Source organism: Vombatus ursinus, unplaced genomic scaffold (assembly GCF_900497805.2).
Source record: "Vombatus ursinus unplaced genomic scaffold, bare-nosed wombat genome assembly UNPS02003209.1, whole genome shotgun sequence".
Lineage (NCBI taxonomy): Eukaryota > Metazoa > Chordata > Mammalia > Diprotodontia > Vombatidae > Vombatus > Vombatus ursinus.
The window spans coordinates 11,159-39,132 of NW_020942987.1; the positions used below are offsets into that span (position 1 = coordinate 11,159).

Genomic DNA, 27,974 nt, shown 5'->3' on the forward strand with positions numbered 1-27,974 from the left:
AAAGCAGAGAGACTCCGTGCCTGGGAGGAAGACTGCAGACTCAGACCTCCAAGCAAGCTCAGCTCAGTTCAGCTGCCAGGGCTCCCTGTGGTTGGGCCAGGACTAGAGGCAGGGAGCCCAGCAGCATCGGGACAGACAGCTCCTCAGGGCAGGATGGTCCTCCTAGGGCTGGCTGCCCACTGGCTGCTGGGGAGTCTGCTGGTCACCCTGGGAGCTGGCAAGAGCAGAATGCCCCGGTTACAACTTTCCTACAGAGGTAAGACTCTGGGTTCTGCTGACCCACATCCAGCCAGGCACACATTCCTGCCCACTTGAGCAGCCACATGTCCTGGACAGCCCCCTTCCTCTGAGTATCCATGGCCTCAGGGAGGCACTCTCATCTCCCAGATACCCACAGCCTCCTGAACTCACCCCTCAGGCACTCCAACTCCTTGTGGGCAACAGCACAGTGAAAAGAGCACTGGATTTGGACTCGAGGACCCCAGTTCAAATCTGGACTCTGCCACTTAATTTCTGTGTGACCTTGGTCCAGTCACTTCCCCTCTGGGCCACAGTTTCTCATCTGTAAAATGAAAGGGCTGAACTAGAAGCCTTCTAAGGTCCCTTCCTTAGCTCAAGCAAAATGATCCGATATCCAGACCCTCCATGGATACACACACTTGGGAAATCCAGCAAAATGCCATTTGGATCAAATTCATAACTTTTTACTCTGTGAGTTGTCAGCCACAAAGACTTTTATTTATGGACCGTTTCAAAAACTCTCCCACAAAATCATTTCGTTAATAAATTGAAACATGAACAACTTGAAAGTCCCTAAGACTAGTGACACCCCCTCCCCATTTTTCTAAACACTTGAAGGTTTACAAAATAATTTCCTTACAATAGGTGAGCAGGCTATTTAATTATCAGGATCCCCATTTTACAGATGAGGGAACTGAGGCGAAGGTGAAATGACTGTTCAAGGTCACACAGAAAGTAGAAGAGATGGGGTTTGAACCCAGATTCTTCGTTTGCCAAATGCAATGGGCTTTACCAGGCTGCCAACCAAGTGCTAAGGGAATGACATTGTCACCCAGAGCTGGAGGGCCCAGACGCTTATCAGTTTAGGCTATTCAGACACTCCTAGAGCTGGGAGTCTGTAGCAGAGTCTTTCGGACATATAGGGAGGGGCAGGAATCCAGCTGCCTGGAAACATGATACTGTGCCCTCAGATAGAATGGTGGGGAGGGGACATTTGTGCTTATGGATGAGGGCAGCCATCTGAATGGGGTTTTCAGAGGCCCCTCAGGGCTGAGGGAAATGGGGGAAAGGTGAGGATGGGAGCATATAGCCTTCAGTACTTCAGAAATGGATCCCAAATCCAGCTTGGGTGCTTCTTGGAGCCCAGACTCTCCCACAACCTAGGAGAGCCGACAGAAAGAAAATTGGTGATTCCTACTCCTCCATGCCTACCTGGAGAGACCCTTCCTGCTCCCACCTTGCCTCTGAGCATCCCCTTCCTTCTGCTCTCTTCTGGGCCAGGTTCTCTGGGGCCTCCTTCTGAGCCCTTAGTCCCAGCCTGCCCTGTAATCAGTGTAACCCCGAATCTCTCATGGAGCAGCCAAACAGGATTCTGGGCTCTCTGGATCTGTGAGGATAAGAAAATGGCTGATTCCCCACATAAAATTCCTGGAAAGTCTGGATGAAGTTGCTGTCTGTCTGCTTTCATAGACTTAGCATGTCAAAGAGAAAAGGGACCTCAATCACCATCTTAAGTTGAATTTCATTTTACAGGTGAAGAAAAAGGCCCAAAGACAGGAAGGGGCTTGCACACAGAAGCCCTGGCTCCTGTCCTGGCCACCAGGAGCCCAGAAGGGTTAAAATCTTGTGTCCAGAACAGCTAGACCTGAGGTCCCAGAACCAGAGGCGAGAGCCAAGAATAGTGCCAGTCTCTGGCCTCCTCAAGGGCACAAAGTCATTCTCCCCCATCCCCCAGAGCCTTATCTGGGGCCCAGGGCCCCTGGAGACTCTGAGATAAGCCCAGACCACATTCTCCTTTCTTCTGAGAGCAAACTGGCTGGCACAGGGCCCAGGCCCAGGCAGGGTCCCAGGATTTAGGTGTAGTTGACCTCGATAGAGCATTCTCTGTGTACCACTTTAGGAGCTATGGAAGAACAAGGAAAGAAGAGATAGGGCCTCCTTCACACTCTATACTGCCCTCAGTAGGGTGAAAGAGGCCTTGATTTGGAATTAGGTGCTGGGTTCAAATTCTGAATATGACACTCATTACCTATATGACTTTGAGAAAGTCATATAGTCTAAAAGCATTTATTAAGCACTTATTGTATGCCAGGTGTTACCCAGGAGTGGGGAACCTGCAGCCTCAAGGCCACATGTGGCCTCATAGGTCCTTGGGTGCAGCCTTTTGACTGAGTCCAAGTTTCACAAAACAAATCCTCTGAATAAAAGGATTTTTCTGTGAAACTTGGACTCAGTCAAAGGGCTGCACTTGAGGACCTAGAAGGCCACATGGGGCCTCGAGGCCACTACATCAAGCCCTGGAAGTACAAAGAAAGGCAAAAAACACAGAGCAACGTGAAAAGCACTGTGTTTTTCCAGAAGTTCAGAGGGACGAATTGCTAGATGGAAGGACAGGAGAAATAAAGAATGCAGAGCTAGGGGACTCTTGCCAAGAGGGCATATAAGATACCTATGGAAGGCAGTCTCAGATAGGTGCCAGCATTGGGAGCAATGGGAAAGGCCTCTTTGGGAAGGTGGAGTTGGAGCCGAGTTTTTTTGTTTTTGTTTTTGGCAATTGGGGTTAAGTGACTTGCCCAGGGTCACACAGCTAGCAAGTGTCAAGTGTTTGGTCTGAGGCCTGATTTGAACTCAGGTCCTCATGACTCCAGAGTTGGTGCTCTATCCACTGCGCCACCTCGCTGCCCCTGGAGCCGAGTTTTTAAGGAAGCCAGAGATGTCAATAGGTTTCAGAGGGGAAAGCCAGGGAACAGTCTCATGGATGGAGGACGAGCATGGGTGAGAAGGCCAATGTCCCTGACTGGGAGAATTCAAGGAGGGGAATAAAATTCAAGAAGACAAGAAAGATAAGAAGGGGGCAGATTGCCAAACAAAGGATATTCTATTTGATCCTGGAGGTAATAGGGAGCCACTGGAGTTTATTGGAGAGGGAGGAGACGGGGTCTGCTTTCTGATCTCTAAATGTCAGGGTGGGACTAGCTGGTCTAGGAGAGCCTTTCCAACTCCAGGTTCTATAAATCACTGAGTACTTCTTCTGAGGGGGGCCAATGGAGCTGCCCTCGGAGAGCCCCCCATGAGGGGAAAGTATGGTACCCGCTATCAATGAGAACTAAGACTGAGACAGAATGCTAAGAGCAGAAAGATAACCAAGACCATTTATAGCTTCTCTCCGAGTTGTAAGGAGTGTGGTTTATGTGAGTTTACTCAGGGCCTGCCAGGGTTTTTGAAGGATTCTGAACGGGGGACGGACTCTGGGTTGTATAAATGACCAGGTGCACTGGGGCCCGTCTGTGGCTGCAGCTGGCCAAGCCATCGTGGCTCCTGCTGTGACCGTGTGCCGTCCAGCTGCTCTCTCCCCTGCACCTTTCATCAGCTGCCAGACCTCATCCGGACTCCAGCCTTGGCTCAGTCATCCTGGCCTCCCCCAGGGCCCATATTATTGACTCTGATGTTTTCTGGAACTTGGTCCTGGCTGTCTATGATTCTTTTTTTCTTTTCTGATGAAACAAAATTTAGGGAAGTGATTCAGGGGAGAGGCCAGGAGTTGGGATGGTCTGCAGATTGGGGTGTGATACAGCAGAGCATACGTTGAAGAACAGGCTGGGATGTGACAGGAGATGAAGACTGGGCTATGATAGAGTGAAATATGGAGAAGAGGTTGGCCTATGACATGAAGGAGAGGCTGGTGACATGACGGGAGGGGTGACATTTGTGGGGAAGGGTTAAGGAAGGGGGATAATTGGAGGGTGGACAGGAAGGGCAAGGATAGCAGTGGGAATTTACTAGTCTCTGGAGCTGCAGATGACACGTGAAATTGCTGTTTCCAAGTGAGGCTGATACTGGCAAGCAGGGGAGTTTTTCCAGATGTTCAGTGGGACGAGCTGCTGGATGGAAGGGGTGGGGGAAGTAAGGGATGCAGAGGTAGGCTATTGCCAATGTCTCCCCCTGGTCTCTGGAGGGCGATGGGGCCAGAAACAGGAGGCAAGGAGGAGGGGGAGGGAGGTCAGGATGGAGACATTAAGCAACTGGGCAGGAAACACTCTCTGGAGCCTACTGATGTCTAGAACTCATAGCCTGCTCCTGCCTCTGTGTGTGTGTGAGAGAGAGACAGAGACAGACACAGAGACAGAAAGACAGAGAGAGACACAGACAGAGAGATCACTCAAGTGTGGTCGGGATAGATCCAGACTGCACTAGAGCTGGTATTGTTGGAGGACCAGTCCAGCCCAATCTTCCATCCAGGTCCCCTTGACCCATGTGGTACAGAGACTACGTCTAATTGAAACAGTCCTTAGCGTAGCATTCTTCATACAGTAGATAGTTAATCAGTGTTTATTGAATGAATGTGCCCTGAACTAGGGGTTAGGATATCTAGGGCTGAGTCCTGTGACCTTGGGCATGAGTGAAGAATGCAGCCCTGGGCTAGAAGGGTATGAGTTTCCTGGGTACTCCGGGCTAGGTGTTCTGCCTTGTCAAAGAAAAGCACATGCACCCACAGCCTTCAGTTGTAGATTGTTAACTTCCCTGACCTTATTAAATGTCCCTGCTCTTTGGACTCCAGCTCCTGGAGGCTCCAGGCTTGCTTGGCCCGCTGACATTACGGGCTGGCCACACTGGCCGCTCATGCTGTGGCCACCAGAACCAGGTACCTTGATCTGGTTCCTTTTGTCATCCTGTCCCTCTGTCCTTTCTGCCGCCTATCTCCACGGCCTCCAGACTTCACTAAAAAAAAAGTGCTTTTTTTCCCTGTGGTTTATTCAGAAGGCAAAAGAAATAAATGCAAAGATCATCCACCTTGGGAAGGAAATTAGACTTTTGGAAAAATAAAGCTACTTAGTACCAAGACAAGGGACAGGAAGGTGAGAAAGTGGAGGCTCAGAAAAGTGATTATGGCACATTGCCTCTCTTGGCTAACTATCTATCTTCCCTCTACTCAAAGGCAGAAGATGACAGATACCTAGTGCATACAATTAGTTTTCTCATCACCTTAAAAATTGAATAGAGAATGCCTCATCCCTCAGAAAATCACAGGCCCAGAGAAGCCGCGTTGTCCAGTGGGAATGGCACTGGCTTTGGGGTCAGAGGGCTTGGGTTCAAATTCTGCCTCTGCCATTACCTATATGGCCATGGGCAAATCATTGACCCTCTCTGACCCTCAGTTTCCTCATCTGCTAAATGGGGGGAAAGGTTTGGACCACATGGTCTCTGAGATCTCTTCTAGATCTCTGAGCCTCAGTCCTCTCCTCTGAACAACTGGACTTGAGGGTCTCTGAAGGGACTTATTTGCCTTGAAGTTTGTTGAAATGAGCTTGGGTTCTTGGGCTCCTTCTCTGTCCTCATCTTGGGTGTTAGGAGATTAGGAAGCCAACCTTGGAGCCAGAAGAGAATGAAAGAATGAAAAAGCTTTTTATTAAGCACTTACTGAATGTAAGGCACTGTACTAAGCACTGGGGATAAGCAAGATGGTGTCTACCCTCAAGGAACTGACTTTGTAACTGGGGAAGCAGTGGCCTGGTAGGGGTGTTTTGGACTAAAAAGTCCTTGGGATGATGGGTGGACCCATAGGACATTTCATTGAAAATTGGAGAGAGATGCAGCATATTTGTGTGTGTGTGTGTGTGCGTGTGTGTGTGTGTGTGTGTGTGTGTTTCACTCCCCAGCTCTCACTAACACTTGGACTGCTAGGAAGAAGGTGATTGATCACATTGCTGAGCAATGAATAGTGAATGCATCAAGGGGATAAATGGAGACCAGGCTGGGTGCTTCACACCCAGAGCCAGAGCCCGGGAGCAAAGGCAGGACTTGTGTATTTCTTTTTTTTAAATTTTGCCTGGAGATAAGTATGAAAGGAGCAGAACTGTGGTAATGGCAAGATCATGGTGCCCTGTTTGCCTTGGGTGGTCATGTGGGATGTGTACCTTAGGTGCTTGGCACCTTCAGCGTTGTGACTTCTTACCCACACTCCATTTAAGCAGATTCCAGTGTGGAATATGTGATTTTTGCTTGCCTAGCCTGACTCCCTAGCATAAATGAACTATCTTCCTTTCTCATTCCCAGAGAAGAGTGGGGACAGCGGGTGGACGGAAGAAGGATAAGGCCAAAATTAGGGTGGGACAGTTGGGACTTTTGCCCAGGATGCTGACATGGGAGGAACTCTGCTTTATTGAGGTAGTTTGGAGCTCACTACCTCAGAGTATCCATTGGGGTTGGGAATGAGGTGGGCCCTAGAGCAGAGCAAGGGATCGGGCTGTGACAGGCCAACAGATGAGATGAGGTAGGGCATGGTCTGGGCTGCCTTCATATGCAGTCTGACTGTCCTTTGTGCCCCCGGGTAAGAAGATGCCTAGTCACAGTTCTGCCTGGAGGATGAGGTGGGGGTCAAAGAGCCAGGAAATCTGATACCAAAAGGAAAGGCTAGGAAGAGGGTCTGTTCTGGGCATAATGTCCCCTTTCCCCATATCTGCTCTATAGATCTCCTGGCCACTAACCGCTCTACCCTCTTCCTGGGCCCTCGGGGTAAACTGGATCTAAGGGCTCTATACCTGGATGAGTACCGGGACCGGCTCTTTCTGGGTGGACGGGACACCCTCTACTCCCTGCGATTGGACCAGGCAGGGCCTGACCCCAAAGAGGTGAGTCAGGAGCCTGGGCTTTAGGGCTGGGTCAAAAGAGTCATCCTCTCCCCCGTGATTATCCACAGAATCTGACAATATTAGAGTGCCTGGCACATAGTAGGTACTTAATAAATGCTTGTTGATTTATTGGAAGGCACTTTACAGACCTTCTAGTGCCACACTCTCATTTTACAAATGGAGAAATTGAGGTCCAAAGAGGGGATGGAATGTTCTTGAATTCATACTGTAAGCTTTAGGATCAGATGGAGGGCTTCCCATCCGTTCTCTCCCTGCTATCTCACTCTCCCACTCCCACCCCAACTCCCGCCTCAAGCATGACGTGAGTTCCCATGTTCCTACTATTCCTTTCCCAAATGTTAGAAAGGGACTTTCCCCTGGTTCCTCCCTCCCTTCCCTCAGCCCATAGCCCAATACCGTATGTGTTCACAGATCTTGTGGCCTCCTCGACCTGGCCAGAAGGAGGAATGTATCCTGAAAGGCAGGGATCCCTTGGTAAGTGATGGTGAAGCACATTGTCAGGCCCTAGGTCTTGGTTCCCAGAGATGGTTCTCCAAGTTGGTACAGCCTGATTCTAAAGTCATTGAGGCACCAGTTAAAGGCCTGCCTTGGTTTCCCTTTCTGGAAAGGGATACAAGGGAGATTTACATGCTGCTTCGGCATCCCAAGGAGAACTTAGTGTCCCAAACTATGGGACAGTGGTGGAGGGAATGTAAATCCCAGCATGTATTTTTAAAAAATGTACCCAAATGAGATAGATTGGCTCTTGGCCAATCATAGCACAACAGGTGTGTGTGTTGGGGGCGGGGTGGGAGACAGTGTAGACTGAAGCCTGGCTTTCAAACAATTATAAAGGGGCTACTGCCTGACTCCTGGTCACACTGTCCCTCAGATAGGGGTGCTGGTGTTCTCTAGATTAGACCTCCATGAGGGGTGAGGAAGAATCCAGAGCCCCTGTTCCCTCTTTTCTTTGCCAATTTAGGAACCAGCAACTCAGAGCAATAGGAGACCTAACTTCCTTCCTGCCTGGGCAAGGAAGACAATGGGCCAGACTAGGTGGGGAGAGGGCAATGGAGGACAGAAGGGCAATCTGGAGGAATTTAGAGATTGTGAGAGACTGTGAACCAGCTTGCTCCCCAGCCTGTCTCAGGCCAGGCAGAGGCCAGTGAAATACAACCTTCTAGATATCTATCCTAGGACAATGGACAACAGAGAGGCTGTTTGGAGGGGGCACAATCCCAACCCCAGTCCACCACGCACAACCATACACCTGCCCCCCACAACATTCCTAAAGTCCATATAGCGAGTAGGAGCCCGTGCTAAGGGCTGGGCTTGAGACAAAAACAAATAAAACCTAATCTTTGTTCTCTTGGAGCTCCAAGTTTGGGGTGGGGTGGGGAACAAGGACATATAACTGACATAAGGCAGGGGATGATAAGGGCCATAATAGAGGTATGGACAAAGTATTGCAGAGTTTCAGAAAGAGAGAATTCAGAAGGGTCTGGGAGAATCAGAAAAGGCTTCATGGAGGAGGGGACAGCTGATCTGGGCCTTGAAGGAAGGGCAGGATTGGGCCAAAAATGGAAGGACAGAATTCCAGGCAAAAGGGAACAGTGTGAGCAAAGGTCACAAGGTCATAGCTCTAGAGCTGAAAGTACGCCAAGTCCAAACCACAAATTTTTACAGGTGAGGAAACTGAGGCACAGAGTGGTTAAGTGACTTGCTCAAGGTCATACTGCTAATAAGTGTCAGGGTGGGATCTGAACCTAAGTCTTTTTTTTTTTGAACCTAAGTCTTCCTGACTTCAAGCCCAGTGCCCTATCTACTATACCACACTAGTGTAGGATATATGCAGGGCATGGGGAATAATCCAGTTTATTGCATGGTAATTATGAAGGGGTGAGAAAGAGGGCTGGAAAGGTAGATTTGGAGGCCAAATTGTAGAATGCTTTGAGTGCCAGGCTGAGGAGCCAGTACTTTGACCTGTAGGAAATGGCCAACTGGGTCATTCCATACCAGCAACCAGTCAGCTAGTGACTGAGCTCCAGTGGATCTGAAGGAGCTAAGCCTCTGGACACTTGGCCCTCTTGCTATGCTGACTTGAGTTGAGGGGATGGACGATGGCTTCCTTGCCCCTCCCTGGGCCTCATCCTTCCGTTGGTTTCCCCTCCAGACTGAATGTGCCAACTATGTTCGAGTGCTACATCCCTACAACAGAACCCATCTGCTGGCCTGCGGTACCGGAGCATTCCAGCCCATGTGTGCCCTCATCACTGTGGGCCATCGGGGGGAGGTGAGCAGGGAGCACCTGGCTCCGGGCCCAGGGCAAGGGCACTGAGTGGCCTTATGCTGGGAACTCTGCTGGGCAGGGGCCTCAAAAGGGCAGGGGCCATAATGGAATGGCATTCCTCACTGCCTCCTTTGCCCTGGCTTCAGGGTTTGACCCTACTTGAAGGCTTCCCATTGAGTAGAAGATGAAGGGAAGCACTCAGCCCTGGGGCATGAGGGAGTGTAATGGTGGTGACCCAGAAGCAAAGGCTTTGTGCCTGGAGAGGGGGTGGTGGATGAGTAGGAAGAGATCTAAGACAACCCTCCCCCCAATTCCACTCCAAGCACTGCCTCTGATTCCACACAATCAGCCTGAACCCTGGTGACCTTCTGGATGGTTGTGACAGGGGACCAGGAGCTAGCCAGACTCCTCAAGGCCTCTAAGGATCTTGTCTCCCTGAGAGAAGAGGAGGAGGGAGGGAGAGAGGATGGGAGGGAAGATGGGGAGGGATGGGTAGGGTGTGGGAACCGGGCCGGGATTCTTCACCAAGCCATCCCATCCCATTGCTTTGCCACCCCTTAGCATGTGTTCAACCTGGACCAGGCCAGCGTGGAAGGTGGGCGGGGACGCTGCCCACACGAGCCTGACAGACCTTTCTCCAGCACCTTTGTTGGTGGGTGACTCTTGGTGGAATGGGGCAGAAGCAGGGGATGGACATTTGGGGGAAGAGGGAAGGAGTGCTGGGTAATGGGGACAAAGGGAAAAGTGTCCTGGCCTCAGGGTCATTCCGAGGACAGAAATAGTGCACTTAGGTGGGATCTCTTAACATGCTTCTACTGTTTGTTGCTTGAGTCGTGTATCTAACTATACTGTGAGCTCCCTGAGGACAGGGTCTGGTTCTACTTCTATCTCCTCCATTGTCCCTGAGCACAGAAATGAAGAGCTGGGGGAGGGGAAAGGACCAGGGGTGCAGTATGGGGGAGGGAAAGGTATTTAGCAGGCCCAGCCTGAGGAACATGACCTGAGCTACAGTCTAGAAGTGGACAATGGGAAGGTCATTGGTATGGATAGAGCTGATAGGTTGGGGACCTCTAAGAAGTAGCTATGGACAGTGCCTGGGTGTGAGGGGAGCAATGGGCCTGGTACAGATAGGGAGGGTGAGGTAGAGGAGCAGATTTGGAAGCCCCTCCCCTTATCACACCCAGTGCCCTCACTCCAGAATCCTCATCTTTCCCAGGTGGAGAGCTGTATACAGGCCTCACTGCTGACTTCCTGGGCCGAGAAGCTGTAATCTTCCGCAGCGGTGGTGCCCGGCCTGCCCTTCGCTCAGACACTGACCAGAGCCTCCTGCATGGTGAGGCCCTGTGTGGATAGCTCAACAATGGAGTTGGGGACTGGCCAGAGGAGGAAGGACTAGAATATCTGGGGAAAAGGGAGAAGCAGGAGTGGAAGAAGCCCGCCTCCCTTTGGTCCTCAGGATTGGGTGCCTTCAGTTCTGGGGGCAGGCCCAGCCATGGTTCCCCATGACTCACTGGCTGACACCTATCAGACTGAAGTACTGCTCCCTGCAAACTCTTCCCCCTCAAACTCTCTGCCCTCTCCCCCACAGACCCCAGGTTTGTGGGCGCCGCCCTTATCCCCGACAACGCTGACCGAGACAATGACAAGGTCTACTTTTTCTTCTCGGAGGCAGTTACCCTTCCCGATGGGGGCTCTGGTCAGGCTATTGTCAGCCGTGTGGGCCGCATCTGCGTGGTGAGAACCAGGCTGGGGGGTGTTTGGATGGGCAGGGACTAATGAGGTAAAACCCTAAGAAGCGATAGGCCCTAACTCCTACCCATGTTGGCTTCCTCTTCCCAGGAGTATGGGCAAGGCTTTTTCCCTCCCTCCAGTTTTTAAAAGGGGAAATGAAGATCCAGGCATCAAGGCTGGGGTCAGGGAGAGATCCTAGGTTTCTGAGCTAAGGGTATGGGGTAGGCTGGGCTTTGCCCCTCTGTCATACCAGCTTGTCTGAGAGGTCCATCCCTGGAATGACCCTCCCTACCCCATCTCAGATTCCCCAAGGGCTCTGGGCTCCCTGGCCTGGGTCCTACCTCTGGAGTAACTCTGCCTTCCCTTTCCTAGAATGATGCTGGGGGCCAGAGAGTACTGGTGAACAAATGGAGCACATTTCTGAAGGCCAGGCTCATCTGTTCTGTGCCTACCCCTGGCGGTGCTGACACCTACTTTGACCAACTGGGTAAGCTGGAGGGCAGGGGCAGAGCATCTGTGGGGGGCAGAGGCCTGGGGGAAATTGGCTCGGTCTGGGAGGGGGTCAGTGAGGATTGTGATCCAGCTGTGTTCACCTCCCAGAGGATGTGTTCCTGCTGTGGCCCAAGGATGGGAAGAGTCCAGAGGTCTATGCCCTATTCAGCACGCTTAGGTAAGATGCTGACCTTTCTCCACCCATCCTCTCATCTCTGTACCCTGACGTTTCTTTGTCTCTTGTCTTTGGGTTTGTCTCTGTCCCTTCATTCTTTCCTTTGTGTCCCTCTGAATCATAAGATTTAGACCTGGAAGGGACCTTGGAGTCCCTACTATTATCTAGTCCAGCCCTTTCATTTTAAAGATGAAGAAATGGAGGCTCAGAGAGGTAAGTGACGGCTCTCAGCTTCCTCCAGTATCCTGGGGTTGAAGCCCAAATCCGGCAGTCTTTCCCCTTTATAAGGCTTCTCTGTCTCTATCTCCCTTGCAAATAGTAAGCACTTAATAAATGCTTGTTGATTAGTTTATCATCTCTCTATGATCCTTCTTAGCTTCTCCTCTTCCATCTTGGGACCTCTCATCTTCCATTTCTTATGACCCTTCCACATCCTTAGTAAGGACCCTCTCTACTCAAGCTTCAAGAGTGACTGACTCATTGGTGTTATTTCTTTGGCAGTGCTGTATTCCAGGGCTTTGCTGTCTGTGTGTACCGCATGGTTGACATCTGGGAGGTTTTCAACGGACCCTTTGCCCACAGGGATGGTCCTCAGCACCAGTGGGGACCCTATGGGGGCAAGGTGCCCTTCCCTCGGCCAGGGGTGGTGAGTTGAGGTCTATGGGCAACGAGGGAGAGGGAGGATGAGAAGAAAGAGGGAAGTGGAAAGAAAGGAGGGCTGAGGGGGTGATGGCTTTCCCCATTCTAACAAAGCTTTCCCTGGGGGATGGCAAATTGCACCTGCACTCTTGGAGTTTGGTTCTGGGCCCCCAACAATCTTAGGTATAGTTCTAGGCTCCCTACTTTCTGGCACTTATGTTGGACCCTGTACCCTCCCAGTATGGCCCTGGGTCTTGAACTCCTTGGAGACCGTCCTAGGCTCCAAACCCTGCTCCACCCCAATCCTACTCCCTGAACAGAGCCTGGGCTCCATACTCACTAGAGACAGCCAGCCGGCTTTGAAGGAGAAGGCTATCTATTTGTCACGTTGCTTTCCCAATACCCACAACGAAGGGAGAGGGAAGGGGAGGAACCTCAGGGTTGAGGGGGAACTCCATGTCAGGGAGAGAGCTGGAGAGACAAGAAGTGTGGGACAGGGGCTTGGGACAGAAGTCATCGCGGTTTTTTTCCTCCTGTTCTCTCTGCCCTCCCCTTCCTCATCTCATGTTCATTTGCTTTCTGGTCCCACCACCCATTCTTCCGATCTCTGGCCCCATAGTGCCCCAGTAAGACCACAACCCAGCCTGGCCGGCCGTTCGGCAGTACCAAGGACTACCCAGATGAGGTGCTGCAGTTCACCCGGGCCCACCCACTCATGTTCCAATCTGTACTGCCCCGGCATGGGCGTCCCATCCTTCTCAAGACTCACCTGCCCTATCGACTTCTCCAGATTGTGGTAGACCGAGTAGAGGCTGAGGATGGGGCCTATGATGTCATCTTCCTGGGCACAGGTAAGTGGTCTGAGACCCCCCCACTCCCTTGCTACGTGGACTTTCCCTTTCCACCGGAGTTGGTATTGCTGATCCCCTCCCTGAACGTTTCTTCTATTGCCTAAAATCCCACCATCAACAAGTTATTCCTTTGGCCTACACATTGTCGTGAAAGCACATCAAATCTCCAGTGCCTCACTACAAACGAATATATCAGAAATGGTCAGACCTAAAGGGACCTCAGAGGGTGCTTTATCATCTAATGCTCAGAGAGGGAATGGGCCTCACAGAGCAAGTTGATGATTGAACTGGGACCCAAAATCCATGTTACCCGATGCCCGGCCCAGGATTCCTTCCCTTGCACTCTCAGATCTCCTCTCTTCCTCTGAGATGAGTATGAGAACATTAGCTTGTGATGGAGGGACAAATAAAAGGGGGAGGTATGTGAGGAGTAGCAAGACAGACTCTGAACCAGACTGAATCCACCAAATGGTCCAAAATGGATGGTTTAAGTGCCACGATGACCACACCCTCAGCATTGTCTGGTCCTCTATAGTTCTGGGTGCCGAAGCCTATGCTAGGGCTCTTGCAAGCTCTGAACCTTTTTCTATCCTGTTACTTCCTCATCCAGTTCCCTCCTCTTCCCCTCACTCTTCTCCTCTTGCTTCTCAGACGTGGGCTCTGTACTCAAGGTCATAGCTTTCCAGACGGGAAAATCCGTGGAGCCTGAGGAGGCAATCCTGGAAGAGCTGCAGGTGTTTAAGGTGAGCTGTGGATAGGGAAGGGTTAGCCTCAGAGGGGTGCTGGGGACACCATTCTCAGGATCATTGTGGGATGGAAGAGCTAGAAGATCCTGGCATCTAGGCTGCCTAGAGAAAGACAGATGTGCCATTTTTTTTAATGGGACTTAATTGTGGAATCTACAAACTAAAGGCTAGAGAGCTTGGCTTTGATTTCTGGTGAAATTCTAGAATATTTTTAAAAAATCTTATGTGTATCAATGGATTTTAGTTTTATGTCACCCATGAATGAATCCATTGAAAGGAAGGTGAAGAAAGAGGAGGGGAAAGTGGTCTAGAAACATTATTAAAGGGATGGTTAGTGAACTTTTAGAAATGCAAGTGGCTATCATAAAGAGCCACCAGGAGTTTATCAAGATCTGGTCATGCTAAATTAACGTCATTTCCTTTTTAAAACAGGGTGATAATAATAGCTAGCATTTACATAGTGCTTAGAGATTTGCAAAGAACTTTATAATCATTATCTCATTTTGTCCTCCCAATAACCCTGGGATTTATTATTATCTCTATCTTACAGATGAGGAAATAGAGGCAAATAGAGGTTAAGTGATTTGCCCATGGTCATAAAAAAAGTAAGATTTTGAAGCAGGATTTGAACTCAGGTCTTCCTAACTCCTGTTCTGATGTGTTCAGGGTATGTTGTTGATTCAGTTTATCTAAGCATTAGCAAAACATTTAATAAAGTCTCTCTTGTTATTCATGTGGTCACGAGAGAGAGATGAGGTTAAATGATAGCACCGGCTGGTTGAATGACTAGAACCAAGAAATAGTCATTAATGGTTTAATATCAACTTGGAAGGAGGTCTGTAGTGGAGTGCCCCAGGGATCTGTCCTTGGTCCTGTGCTATTTAACATTTTTATCAGTGACTTGAATAAAGGGCTGCTCATCAGATTTGAAAATGACACAAAGCTAGGAGACATACCTATCACATTGGATATCTGTAAGGCACCAAAAAGACCTTGACTGGCTAAAATGATGGCCCAAATATAGTAAGGTGAAATTTAATAGGGATAAATGTAAATTCACCATAGACTCTTAAATTTGGGGCTGGAAGGGACCTTGGAGGGCAGTCTTATTCCTTCATTTTACAGATCAGCAATTTGAGACCTAGAGAGCTTAAGTGACACTTCCAGTTCAAAAATATCAACTTGATTTCACATCAAATCAAATCACTATTAGCTTGTGGCTTTATTGTTGTTGTTCAGTTGTGTCTGACTCTCTGTGATTCCATTTGGGGTTTTCTCAGCAAAGATACTGGAGTGGTTTTTGCCATTTCCTTCTCCAGTTCATTTTATAGATAGAGAAATAGAGGCAAACAGGGTTAAATGACTTGTCTAGGGTCACATAGCTAGTAAGTGTCTGGGGTTGGACTTGAACTCAGGTCTTTACTCCAAGCTAGGCTTTCTATCCACTGTGCCACCTAGTGTATGGCTAGATAGGGGTTTATCTGGAAGAGTCACAAGGATTTTAGTGAACTGGGAGCTTAATATTAATCAACAGGATGTTATGGCAGCCAAAAGAGTGAATGTGTCCTTAGGCATGGTGCCCAGGGCTAGGCCCATTGTATCCTTCCTTGCTTAGGCCACATTTAGGATATTGTGTCTAGCTCTGAGTGGCATGGGAAAGACTATTTGCATTTAGGTGGCACAGTGGAGTCAGGAAGAACTGAGTTGAAATCTGGTCTCAGACACTTACTAGCTGCGTAACTGGGTAAATCATTTAACCCTGTTTGCCTCAGTTTCCTCATCTGTCAAATGAGCTGAAGAAAGAAATAGCAAATCACTCCAATAACTTTGTCAAGAAAACCCCAAATGGAGTCATGGAGAGTCGAACACAACTGAAAATGACTGAATAACACAATAAAGTGTAAGGCATTATGTTAGACCCTAGTGATAAAAAGATACAAAGTAGTTTCTGCTTTATTTGGGGATCCAACATATAAACTGATAAGTAAATAGAAGATAAGGTGGGTGAGAGCACTAAGGACTGAGGCAATTGGGCAAGGTGGGCAAGAGGTAGTATCTGGCTAAGAATTGTAACAGACAGAGATGGGAAAGGAGAGTATTCTAGAGCTGTCATGGGGGGCAGCCTAGAGAAAGGCATGGAGGGGGAGTATGGGATACCGAGCTCCAGGCATGTAAGTGAGGGATGTTGTGGAGGATTGGCAAGGCTTGGCAACTGACCTGTATTTGGCAAGTGAAGGAGAGGGAAGAGTTGACCATGTCTCTGTGCATGGGAACCTGGGTGATTCGAAGGAAGAGTGCTCAACAAGATCAGAGGAGTTTGTGAGAGGGACAAATTAGTGGGGGAAGATAATGAGCTCCATGTTGGATGTGCTGACTTTGATATACTCATGGGATATCCAGGTAGAGATGTCAAGAAAGTTTGGCTATGTATGTTTGGGAGGTGTCGCCATAGAGATGATGACTAAACTCATGGTTGCTGATAAGACCAGGAGAGTGTAGAAAGAGAAAAGAGCTCAGGACAGAACCTTGGGGAATAGCCACAGTTAGGGGCCAGACACAGATGATAATTCAGTGAAAGAGACTGAGGAGCAGTAAGGCATTATACTACTATGGTATCTTTGAGCAGTCTGTGTTGGGGAGGGGTTGGACACGTATTTAGAGGAAGATGGGGTATACAGTGGGGGCAGAGGGGTAGGTTAGAACAAGCTAATTAAGAATGGAGGAATTAGGGACCTGGGGAGATGACCAACCTCAATTTTTAGCTAAAGTACACTGCCCTTAGCCTAAGACTTAAACAAAGTTCAGCAAGGAGGAGGTTGGCTGGCAGCAGAGACTTTTCTCCTAAATACAACAGCTGGAGAAGGCTGCTTGGCCTTCACTTCAAGAGCTTGGCTCTTGGAGGAGGAAGGACCATTGTAAAAGCCAGAAGTGCTTATTTGAATCCAGGCTAGGAGCCAGCTTTTGAGGAAGAGCCCTCTGGGAGAGCTTTCATGGTTGGGTTAGGGGACTAAAGAAATGGAGTAAAGGGGAGGGTGGACACTCAGTCCCAATACTGAACTCCCACTCTGCCCCTAGGTGCCCACACCCATCATCGAAATGGAGATCTCTGTCAAACGGGTAAGAGGAACATTTTTCCTTCTCTGTCTCTTTTTACCTCACCCCTTCTTCTCCACCCTCCTCTTCTTCCTTCCTCCTTTGCCTTCTTTCTGGCTCCTTTCTCCTCTTCCTTGGCTTAGCCTTTCCCCCCTTCTCTTGAACTCTTCTATCTTTTCTTTCTTCCTTCCAAAATTCACATTGCGTTGAGCTTTTGATGTGCTATGTTGCGGCCTTGGAGTCCACAGTCTAGTTGGGAAGAAAAGACTTATAGACAGGAAGCCATTGAGGAACAAAAGTACAAGTTGGAGTTGGGGCAGGGAGGGCGGAGATCCTTCAGAGCTTTGAGAAGGTTTCAGAGAGGAAGGAGGTCCTTAAAATTCATGTCTATCAAACCATATTTTAAGGGCATTAGGGGACCTTACTTAAAGAGCCATACCACAAATCACACTCATGGGATATAGAATAAGAAGGAAGCCAAGAAATTTTATAGGCCAACTTACTTATTTTTATAGATGCGGAAATTGAGACCGAGATAAGGAAAGTGATGTGCCCAAGAATAGTCTCTGACTCCAAATCCGGTGCACTTTCCGTTCCATAGCACTATGTCTCACGCAAAGAATTCCCTTTCCTCTCTCCTTCAATTGATAATTTGTATAAATCTGGATTTTTCTACATCAGGTTTGTTCAAAGTAAGATCTGTCTATAAGGCAGCCCACAGGCTCGTTACCATTTTGAGGGAAGGACGAGGGTGCGTGTCTTGAGTGGGAAGTAGCAAAAGAAGTTAAAAGCCATGAGGATGGGATGAGAAAACCATTGGTTTCTATTTGTCAGTCTGGGAAGGCCTCCTTGAGGAGGATGGACTCTCAGGAGCCCCATAGCCTTTCCTGCCTCCCCAGCCCTCCACTGCCTTTTGAGGTCAGAGTGCTTTAAAGAGCCCTAACTCCTCTGCTCCCCAATCTGATCTCGATCTAGCAAACGCTGTACGTGGGCTCTCCGCTGGGTGTGGCCCAGCTTCGGCTGCATCGGTGTGAGACATACGGTGACGCCTGTGCAGAGTGCTGCCTGGCCCGGGATCCCTATTGTGCTTGGGATGGCAATACCTGCACTCGATACCAGCCCAGTTCTAATAAACGGCGATTCCGACGGCAAGACATCCGACATGGCAACCCAGCACTGCAGTGCCTGGGCCAGAGCCACAGTGGTGAGTGTGCACCTGTGTGTGGAGGCCTGGGGGTTGGGGGGCAGGGATCCACCGCTACTTCCTCTGGGAATCTCCTGGGGGTGGACATCCTGCCCTCTCTGCCCAAACCTAACAGAGATTGCTACTTAGAGATAAGAAAAGGGCCTGAGGTTACAGCTCTCCTCCCTCTTCAGCACTGTCAATTAATGCATTGAAAAAGCACGTATTATGTGCCAGGCATCGAGCTAAGCATTGATAATACGAAAACAAAACTGACACAGTCCCTAGTCTCAAGGAGCTTAGAGTCCTAGTAAATGGAGAGAGGCTTGGGTGTAGAGCCCCAGCTCAGCAATTAGGTGGCCCTCAGCAAGTTACTTTTGCTACGAGGGCCTCATTCTCCCCACTTCTACAATAGGAATAATACCAGCCAGCCACCTTGCCAAACTCACAGAAGGTATTATAAGGGTAAAATGAGAGAATGAGTGTGAAAGCGATTTGGAAAGTATAAAGAGCTCCATCAGTTCTAACTTCCAAGCCCATCTCCAGGGGGAGGGCAGGATGGGCGCTCTTGATTCATCTCACAGGCTGAAGGTCAAGGAGGAAGGGCATAGGTTGGGATCTTTAGGAGGTCAAGTTGAGTCTCCCAGTTGCCTCTTTCCAGGGGATGTCATGGGGAGTATGGAGGCCACTGTGGTGTATGGCACAGAACACAACAGCACCTTCTTGGAATGCCGGCCCAAGTCCCCCCAGGCCACTGTGCACTGGTTTGTGCAGAGACCCAAGGATGAACAGCCAGACCAGGTAAACATGGCTTCCACCCAACCACTCATCTCTCTGTCTCTCTCCTCCTCCCTCTCTCTCTCTTTCTCTATTTCCTCTCCTCCTCCTCTTCTTCTTCTTCTTCCTCTCTCTCTCTTTCTCTCTCTCTCTCTCTCTCTCTCCCCCCCCCACTTTCTTTCCTTCTCCAGGGCAGGGCAACCCTGTTCCATCAAAGAAATACATACTATTACTATTCTGACTCTGCCTACCATTCTAGGCTTGTTACACATCATACCCACTTACCACACTGTATATGCCAGCCAGTCAAAATAGCTTACTCGCTGTTCCTCAAGTGCTGAACATCCTATTTCCAAATCTTTGTGCAGGCTATGATCCATGCCTAAATATATGCCTTCCTTCATCCCTCAGAATCCCTCATTACCATTAAAACTCAGCTCAAGTACCATTTTCTACTAGAGGTATTTTCTGGAGCTCTTCCTTTTCCCTGGGTTGCTGGTTTTCACCCCTCAAAAATGCTTTTACTTTTTATCTATTTTGTATGTGCTTAAATGAATACATATTGTTTTCCCTCAATGGAACGTAAGCTTCCTGAGGGCAGAGGCTGGTTCTTGTCTTTGTATACCCTGTGCCCAGCATTGTGCTTGGCACACAGTAGATGCTTAATATGCCTGGATGGATGAATGAATGAATTACTGAGCTCCTTCTATGTGTTCAGCCCTATGTGGAAAAAATAAGAGAAGAAAATATGATACCTTCCCTCAAGGAAAACAAACTTGTTAGGAAAGGCAATATTTTAAAAACAATTATGAAATAGCAAAAGAATTAAGTATAGAAGTATGTGGGATAGGCTGGTAAGCACTGTAAAGTTAATTTTAAAAGGAGATTAGTGTAGACTGAAAAATAATCATCAGGGAAAGTTTCACTGAGGCATGACCTGAGTTGAGCCCTGAAAGATCTGAAAACGTAGAAAGGTAATGGCATCCCTGTGAGGAGCAAGCATTGAGTAAGGTGTGGAGGAATGATGGAACTTGAGGGTGTGTGTGTGTGTGTGAGTGCGTGTGTGTGTGTGTGTGTGTGTGTGTGTGTGTGTGTATCTGTTGGAGGGAGGAGTGGGCCAGGGAGGTCTTTCTCTTTTTTTTAATTCTGATATTTGTATTTTTTTGTTAATTTATTTTGATTTATCAACAATTACTTCCATAAGCTTTTGAGTTTTAGATTTTTCTCCCCCTCCCTCCCCGCCTCCCTCCTCAAGACGGCATGCAATCTGATATAGGCTATACATATACATTCCTATTAAACTTATTTTCACATTAGTGATGTTGTAAGGAAGAATTAGAACCAACAGGAGGGACCACCAGAAAGAGAAAACAAAACAAAAGAAAAAAAATAGCAAATAGTATGCTTTGATCTGCATTCAAACTCCATAGTTCTTTCTTTGGATGTGGAGAGCATTTTCCATCATGAAACCTATGGAGATGTCTTAGATCCTTGCATTACTGAGAAGGGCTAAGTCTATCAACGTTAGTCATCATACAACGTGGCTGTTACTGTGTACAATGTTCTCCTGGTTCTGCTCACTTTACTCAGCATCAGTCCATACAAGTCTTTGCAGGTTTTTCTGAAGTCTGCCTGCTCATCATTTCTTTTTTGTTTTTTTTTGGCTAGGCAATGGGTTAAGTGACTTGCCCAGGGTCACACAGTTAGTAAGTGTTATGTGTCTGAGGCCAGATTTGAACTCAGGTCCTCCTGATGCCAAGGCTGGAGTTCTATCCACTGCGCCACCTAGCTGCCCCTGCTCATCATTTCTTATAGCACAATAGTATTCCATTACACTCATATATCACAACTTGTTCATCCATTCCCCAATTGATGGGCATCCTCTCAATTTCCAATTCTTTGCCACCACAAAAAGAGCTACTATAAATATTTTTGTACATGTGGGTCTTTTTCCCATTTGTATGATCTCTTTGGGATATAGCCCTAGAAGTGCTATTGCTGGGTCAAAGGGTATGCCCATTTTTATAGTCCTTTGGGCACAGCTCCAGATTCCTCTCCACAATGGTTGGATCATTTCACAATTCTACCAACAATCCATTAGTGTTCCAATTTTCCCACATCTTCTCCAACATTTATCTTTTTCCTGTTTTGTCATGTTGGTCAATCTGGCAAGTGTGATGTGGTACCTCAGAGTTGTTTTGATTTGCATTTCCCTAATCAATAGTGATTTCTAGAGCATTTTTTCAAATGACTATAGATGGCTTTAATTTCTTCATCTGAGAACTGCCTGTTCATATCCTTTGACCATTTATCAACTGGGGAATGACTTGTATTCTTATAAATTTGACTTACTTCTCTATATATTTTAGAAATGAGGCCTTTATCAGAGATACTGGTTGTAAAAATTTTTTCCCAGTTTTCTACTTCCCTCCTAATCTTGATTGCATTGGCTTTGTTTGTACAATTTAATGTAATCAAAATTATCCATTTTGCATTTCGTAATGTTTTCTATCTCCTGTTTGGTCATGAATTCTTCTGTTCTCCATAAATCTTACAGGCAAACTATTCCTTGCTCTCCCAGTTTGCTTATAGTATCAGGGAGGCAAACAGCCCCTAGATAAGGGAGTTTTTAACTTTTTTTGAGCCATGACCTCCTTCGGCAGTCTGGTGAAGTCTATGAATGCCTTCTCAGAATAATGTTTTTAAATGTTTAAAGTAAAATACATAGGAGATAGACATAAACCAATCATGCCAAAATACAGTTATTAAATTAAAACACGTTCAGGACCCCCAGGTTAGGAACCCCCTTCTTAGATACTCAAACTTCATGGTCTGGCCTCCTGGGTACAAGTTCTTTATCCTTTACCACACCAGCAGGTTTTCCCTTCTCTCTGTCCCAGGCTTGGAGGACCTTTGAAAGAGTTCTCCTCACCCTTACCAGTCCCTCTACCTACCAGGTAGTCTGGTAGTCTTATCAGTCCCTCGACCCACCCACCCCCCTTCTGTACTAGGCCTGGGCCCCTGACTTCCAGGTCCTGGCCTTTTCCCATCGCCTGGTGCTGATATTTCCTGCCAGGAGCCCAGCTGTCTGCCCTGACCCCTTCTTCCCTCCCTGCAGATCCGGAAGAGCCTGCTGGCCCCTGAGTCGGCTTCAGTCTGGTGCTGAGAGGGGCAGGCGTGGGTGGGATGAAGGAGCAATTCCAGGACCAGCTGAGCCTGCTCTCACAGGATCTGGGGGAGGAGAGGGGAGGACGGGACAGATTGATTACAGAAAAAGGAACCTCTGGGCTTGGAAATTGGGGGAGGGCTAGTGATGAGCCAGCTGGCAAATTAGGGCACTGTGAGGAATCCGTAGGGAGTGGTGGCAGAGGGTGAGGAGTGGAACTTAGAAGGCTGAGCTTTGGGAAGAGGATTTGAGAGATGGAGCTAGATGAGGTCTTTATAAAGGCAGGACCTTCTTTTGCAGAAACGTGGTTCTTGAAAAGTCTGGGAAATACCACGGGTGATTACATATGGGTTCATCAGGAGCTGCCAGGTGACTGGGGCAAGAGTCTTATCCGTCTTGTGGGGAAGCTAAGAGTGTAAACACCTGCTGTGGATTAGCCCTATGCTAGGCTACGGATCTGGAGAAAGAAGCCTGAAATACCTGAAATGACTGGCAACTAAATATGAATTAACTAAATATTTAAATAATGAATAATTTTGAATAATTAATTAGCTAAATGTTAATCTTCGACTTAAAGTGCTGTGGGAATTGTGAGGAAGAGTAGTTGTAGATAAGTGTGGGCTTGGAGTAGTCGGGAAGGGTTTCATGGAGGCAGCAGGACTAGCGATGGATTTGGAAAGACATCTGCTATTTGTATAGACAAAAACAACGTTTTTCCGCCCTTCTCACCAATCCTGTTCCCAACAGGTGAAGACAGATGAACGAATCCTACAAACAGAGCACGGGCTGCTATTCCGGAGGCTCAATCGCCTTGATGTGGGCACTTACTCATGTAAGACCCTGGAACACGGGTTCGTCCAGACAGTGGCCAGGCTGGCACTGGAGGTGATAGCAGCTGAACAGCTGCAGGGCCTGTTCCCCCGGGAGCATGGAGAAGAGGAGTCTATTCCCAGGAATTTGGCTTCAGGGCCATCCCGCGCGTGGTACAAAGACATCCTCCAGCTCATCGGCTATGCCAATCTGCCCCGGGTAGAGGAGTACTGTGAGCGTGTATGGTGCAGTGACCGTTACCGACGCAAGGGGAAACACAGCAAAGGCAAGAGCTGGCTGGGGACCGAGCTGGGAAAGAAGGCAAAGAGCCGAGCCCAGGGGGAACGCAATCGGACCCCCCGGGAAGTGGAGGCTACATAGGAGAGGAGGAGGTAGCCGCGATGGGGAGCAGCATTGCCCAGCTCTCCCAGAGGGAAACCTCCCGGGCTGCCCTGCTTTCTGCTCCCCCGACGCATATAGCTGGGGCAGGGATGTCCAGAGCACAGACTGACCATCTTGTCTAGCATCCTATCTTTTGTAGGGAAATAAATCTCTGGCCTCCCAGTGCCTAGGAGGCGGGAATCCAGGGCTTGGGTTCTGGCCTGGAGATCCCCAGGCTTCTGATGAGGATGGGAGGCCCCTTTCCTTAACCCTCTGTGCCATAGCCCGCACCCCTTCCTGCCAGTTTCGCCAGGGACCGCCAAGCCCCAAGAGGCCTGCTCATATTCCACTGCCTTTGTTCTCCTTGGGAGGTGGGGTCTAGTTTTCCAAACACATTTCCAGCTGTGCCCAAAGATGAGGGCGGTTTTGTTTTTCTTTCTCAGCCCCTAAAACAATAGCCATTCTGAACAACTGTTAGGGTACCTGGGCCAGAGGAACAAGTCTCATGTTGAAGTGGTGGCAGGTGAGACAAGAGACACTGAGATTCTCTCAGGGTTCAAGGTCTGGGGGAAAAGGACAAGATCAAAGACAGCAAGGAGGCCCATGGACAAATGTTTCCATTCTTGTTTAATATAGGAAAACGCAGCAGAGTTCCCATTAATGGAATCAAATCTTCTTCAAGGTGGTGGGACAGTAGAGACTAGCCTGAAGATGGGGATGGGGGGAGGGGGAGTAGAGAAATTTGTTTTGACTCAATACCAGACATATCATAGATTTAGAGCTGAAAGGGACCTGTAAAGACCATCTAATCCAATCCCTCGTTCTATATGTGAGGGAAACTGAGGCCCAGAGAGATTAAGTGAATTACTCAAAATTACCAAGGTAGCAAGTGACAAAGTCAGGGTCTGAAGCAAGGTCCTTAGAAATCTAGAGCCAGCAACCTTTTCTACTGTACCACACTGTTATATACCTTTGCTTCTCCTATCATTGGCCTTTTTATCCACCTTCCCTCATAGCTGAGGCTTGTGGAAGAGATGGGACAATACCCTTCAGTCTGAGCAACCTAGGCTTCAAAGCTGAAAGTCCAGGGATCCGGCACTCCTCTCCATATCCCTGCCTCTTTGCGCCTTGAGGAGTCCCATTAGAATGAAGTAACTGGTTTATCTGAGGCACTTAGTCCTGATTTTCCCTCTGATAATTGGGGCACCATTTAGATGCTAGCAAGAGACAAGTTTCAGGCAGCAGAAGAAAGACCCAGTTCTATTCTCACAGCTCAATATGAGTCATCAATATTACAAACAAGAAAAAAAAAGCTAATGCAATATGGGGTTGCATTAATAGAATTCAAGTACCCAGAAGAAAGGAGATCAAGGAATATAATAGTTCTGCTGCCCTTTGCCCTGGTTAGTCAGCATCTGGAATACTGTTTTCTGCTCTGGGTGTTATATTTTAGAGAGCACATGGACAAAGTGGAGCATATGCAGGGGAAGAATCTTGTTGCATGAAGAATAGCCAAAGGAACTGGAGATGTTTAACCTGGAGGCTTGGGGGCAGGAACTGGGGACAAGAGAGAAAAGGACCATAGTCACTGTTTTTAAATATCTCAAGAACTGTCATGTGGAGAAAGGATTATACTTATTCTGTGCAGCTCCACAGGCTAGGACTAGGATCAGTGAGTGAAAGTGCCAGGGAGATGGAGTTCAGATTTTTAATTTGATAATAGACTGACCCAACAAGAAAGTGGGCTGCCTTGTGAAGTAGCTTTCTTGGGGATGTGTAAGCGGAGGATCATGTCAAAACTTGTCTGTAGGGTAAGGATGATGGACTGAAAAATCTCCAAGCTGTCCAGGGTGCACCCTCCTATTACTGGAATTTCCTGGTTTTCTGATGGCAAATTCCTGCTCCCTGCTTCAGTTCTCCCCCCTTCTCCCAACTAGGAGTCCTCTATGCTCTGGCATTGTTTTCTGTAGCAATGGCTAATGTGAACTAGAAAATTCAGGTTCTCCATTCCCCACCCCACATGGAGAGGATCAGAAATTCCTGGCAGAAAGATCCGGAAATGAGAGAAATGTCTTTAGGTGTAATAGACGAAGGGGTGGCTGAGAACAAGTGGGAGCCAATACTTCACCTGGCACCTGAGCATGTAATCTGGGGCTCTACTGTAAGCATATGCATGGAACTAGGGTGGATTAGAGAGAGGATCAGTCTCTGAGTTGCATATGACCTCTCTCCCAGAGCCTGGGGTCTGATCCCTCATGCTGGGTCTCCATCTGTCAAGGCAAAGATTCAAATTCAGTATCACAGATTTCACAGTCTGAACTGGTAGGCAGAGAGCCAGAGGAATATAGAGGACCTAGGATCTCAGAGGAAAACAGTGTGAGACCCATAGTGGGGTAATGACAGTGAAAGAAGCCCTCTCCAAGAGTGAGAATTGGCATCAATAACTAGTCCAAAGAGTCTTCTCAGGAGCTTTGGGAAAAGCTATTATCAGCTGTTATCCTGGGTCTCTCCTTTTCTGCTGGGCAGGGCTCCCAAGATGACATTGAGTGTGAGCCAGCTTAAATAGGTTTTTTTCTAAAAGATGCAAATTTAGAGGGAAAAGTTAGGAACTCTAAATCCTGGCACAAGATGTCTATGTCTGGGACAAATGCTACATAGAGCCATCGAAGGAGTAATTCAGCCCTAGGGCTGAGGAGTGGGGGAGGATTAAATTGAAAAGACTGTTCTTACTCTGAATTTGATGAACAAATTAGTCAGTGATGCAGAAAAAGGGCAAATGGAGGGGGGAAAAAAGAGCCATGGGTCTGACATTTCCTTCTCTTTGGAAGAAAAAAAAAGTAGTGGGGTTGGGGGGAGGTTTGCTCCTTTCCCTGAAACCCATATACCTTCTTTCTACCATTACATTTCAAAGTGAACCAACCTAAAGGGGATGAGACAAGGGCAGAGTCAATTAGACAATTCTCCCCTTCCTGCTGTGAGTGTGGGAGACAGAGAAGGAATGAAAAGTGGAAAAGAGAAAGTGTAAGGTAGAAAATGGTACTACCCCAAGGAGGGGCAAGAATGAGAGTGTGTGGCTATAGCTAAGGCCATTTCAACCACCAATGAACAATCCACTGTATGAGTAGGGCCCAGCCTTTGACAAACTCTATACTCATCTTATACTTTAGAGACATTAGTCAAGCCAAGAAGCATTTATTAAGTGTCTACTCTAGTCAGGCGGGACGATAGCATATGTAGCATAGGGGAGTTGTACTCTGAAAACTTAACACTTAAAAAGTGATAAAATGTCAGTATTTTCTGCCAAATCTTGGTTTGGAAGCCTGTTTCTTTAAATATACCATATTGTTTCACTTGTGAATAAGTCCTGTAAATATGCCATATATTTGAATTTTATTTTTCTATGTTGGGATGGACCTTGTATATAGAATATGCTCTTTGCCATTGGAGTATGTTTCCTATTTTTTTATGATATAACTGTTACATAATTCTCCAGAAAGATACCTATAGAAGACTGCCATGCTAAACCTCTGGGGTTGGGGAGGAGGTTAATAGTATTTGTAATTTTGTTTCTGTGCATATACTGTTCTACTAGGGCTGCTCTTCCCATTTCAGTGGCCTGTGGATGGACAGCTGTATGCTCCTGCCTAGGATGTGGGAGGCTTTGAAGAGTGGTTACAGGTTTGCAAGGAGAAGCAGAGTGTTTTGTTTGTGGGAAACAAAGATTGTTCATTAAACTGGGAAAACCTATCCTGTGTATCTGTGAGACTGATCTTGGAACCTTAGGATGGGCCAGAATTCAAAGAAATGTTGGTAGGGGCAGAGGAGCTAGGCTTTTTGATGCTGGGAGCTAAAATTCTTTCACTATAATCCCTGACATTTGCAATAGCACCACCTGGCCCAGCTACCTGCTTTTCATCTCAATCAACAAAGCAATGGAGTTCTTGTCAAGAGATCCCCCTCCTTGCCACGGGCACTGACTAGTACCACCCAGGACTGCACAGCAGGACCTGCTTTGCTCCTAGAACTTCCACATACCAATCAGGATTATACACATTTCCTACAAAAGTAGGTTAGCTGGTCTGGGGGCTGGACAGGAGATAATTTCCTAGGGATTGAGAGAAAAGAAACACTCCCACTAATATAGGTAGGCCTTGGCCTAGAACAGTTGTCTAAAGGCCTGGGGCTGGGCTCCATCACTTAAAGACAGTATCTTAAAGGAGGACTCAGGTCTCCTAGAGGGGCATTCCTGCAAATGTGACTTTAGGCAACTTTTCATTCTTTTTTTTTTTTTTTTTTTTTTGCTAGGCAATGGGATTAAGTGATTTGCCCAGGGTCACACAGCTAGTAAGTGTCAAATGTCTGAAGGCAGATTTGAACTCAGGTCCTCCTGACTCCAGGGTTGGTGCTCTATCCACTGTGCCACCTACCTGCCCTGACATCTCTTCATTCTACCAGTAAAATGAGTTGGCCACAGTACTTCCCAAGACAGTGATCTGACATGATGGGTCCTCAATAAATGTCTCTGATTAACTAAAATGATAGAGGGTAAATAAAACATGTTCCTAGGAATAGCCACTAGGTGGTGCAGTGGATAGAATGCAGGGCCTGGAGTTAGGAAGATCTAAGTTCAAATTCAGCCTTGGATACTTAGTAGCTATGTGATCCTGGGCAAGTCACTCACCCCATTTGCCTCAGTTTCTTCATCTGCAAAATATACCTACCTCGCAGGGTTGTTGTGAGGATCAAATGGGATAATTGTAAAGTGCTTAGC

General features: G+C 47.9%; 1 protein-coding gene across 1 annotated transcript; it reads left to right on the forward strand.

Moving 5' to 3' along the window:
- On the forward strand, nt 1–26,950 carry SEMA3G (semaphorin 3G). Its single transcript, XM_027870684.1, has 16 exons — nt 1–256; nt 6,709–6,869; nt 7,302–7,364; nt 9,043–9,162; nt 9,721–9,811; nt 10,376–10,492; nt 10,748–10,893; nt 11,263–11,377; nt 11,491–11,560; nt 12,059–12,203; nt 12,816–13,047; nt 13,699–13,790; nt 16,869–16,910; nt 17,862–18,090; nt 18,731–18,870; nt 22,760–26,950. The coding sequence occupies exons 1-16, from the start codon at nt 154–156 to the stop codon at nt 23,201–23,203; spliced, it is 2,310 nt and encodes a 769-aa protein (XP_027726485.1). The 5' UTR covers nt 1–153; the 3' UTR covers nt 23,204–26,950.
- Nucleotides 26,951–27,974: the final 1,024 nt, after the last annotated feature.

Excerpts from the sequence above, each read along its gene's own strand:
- SEMA3G (XM_027870684.1), top strand. The coding sequence starts at position 154 with ATGGTCCTCCTAGGGCTGGCTGCCCACTGGCTGCTGGGGAGTCTGCTG. Across the intron at positions 9,812-10,375 it reads TTTCTCCAGCACCTTTGTTG|GTGGAGAGCTGTATACAGGC; the intron begins GTGGGTGACTCT and ends CATCTTTCCCAG. Across the intron at positions 16,911-17,861 it reads TGGAGATCTCTGTCAAACGG|CAAACGCTGTACGTGGGCTC; the intron begins GTAAGAGGAACA and ends ATCTCGATCTAG.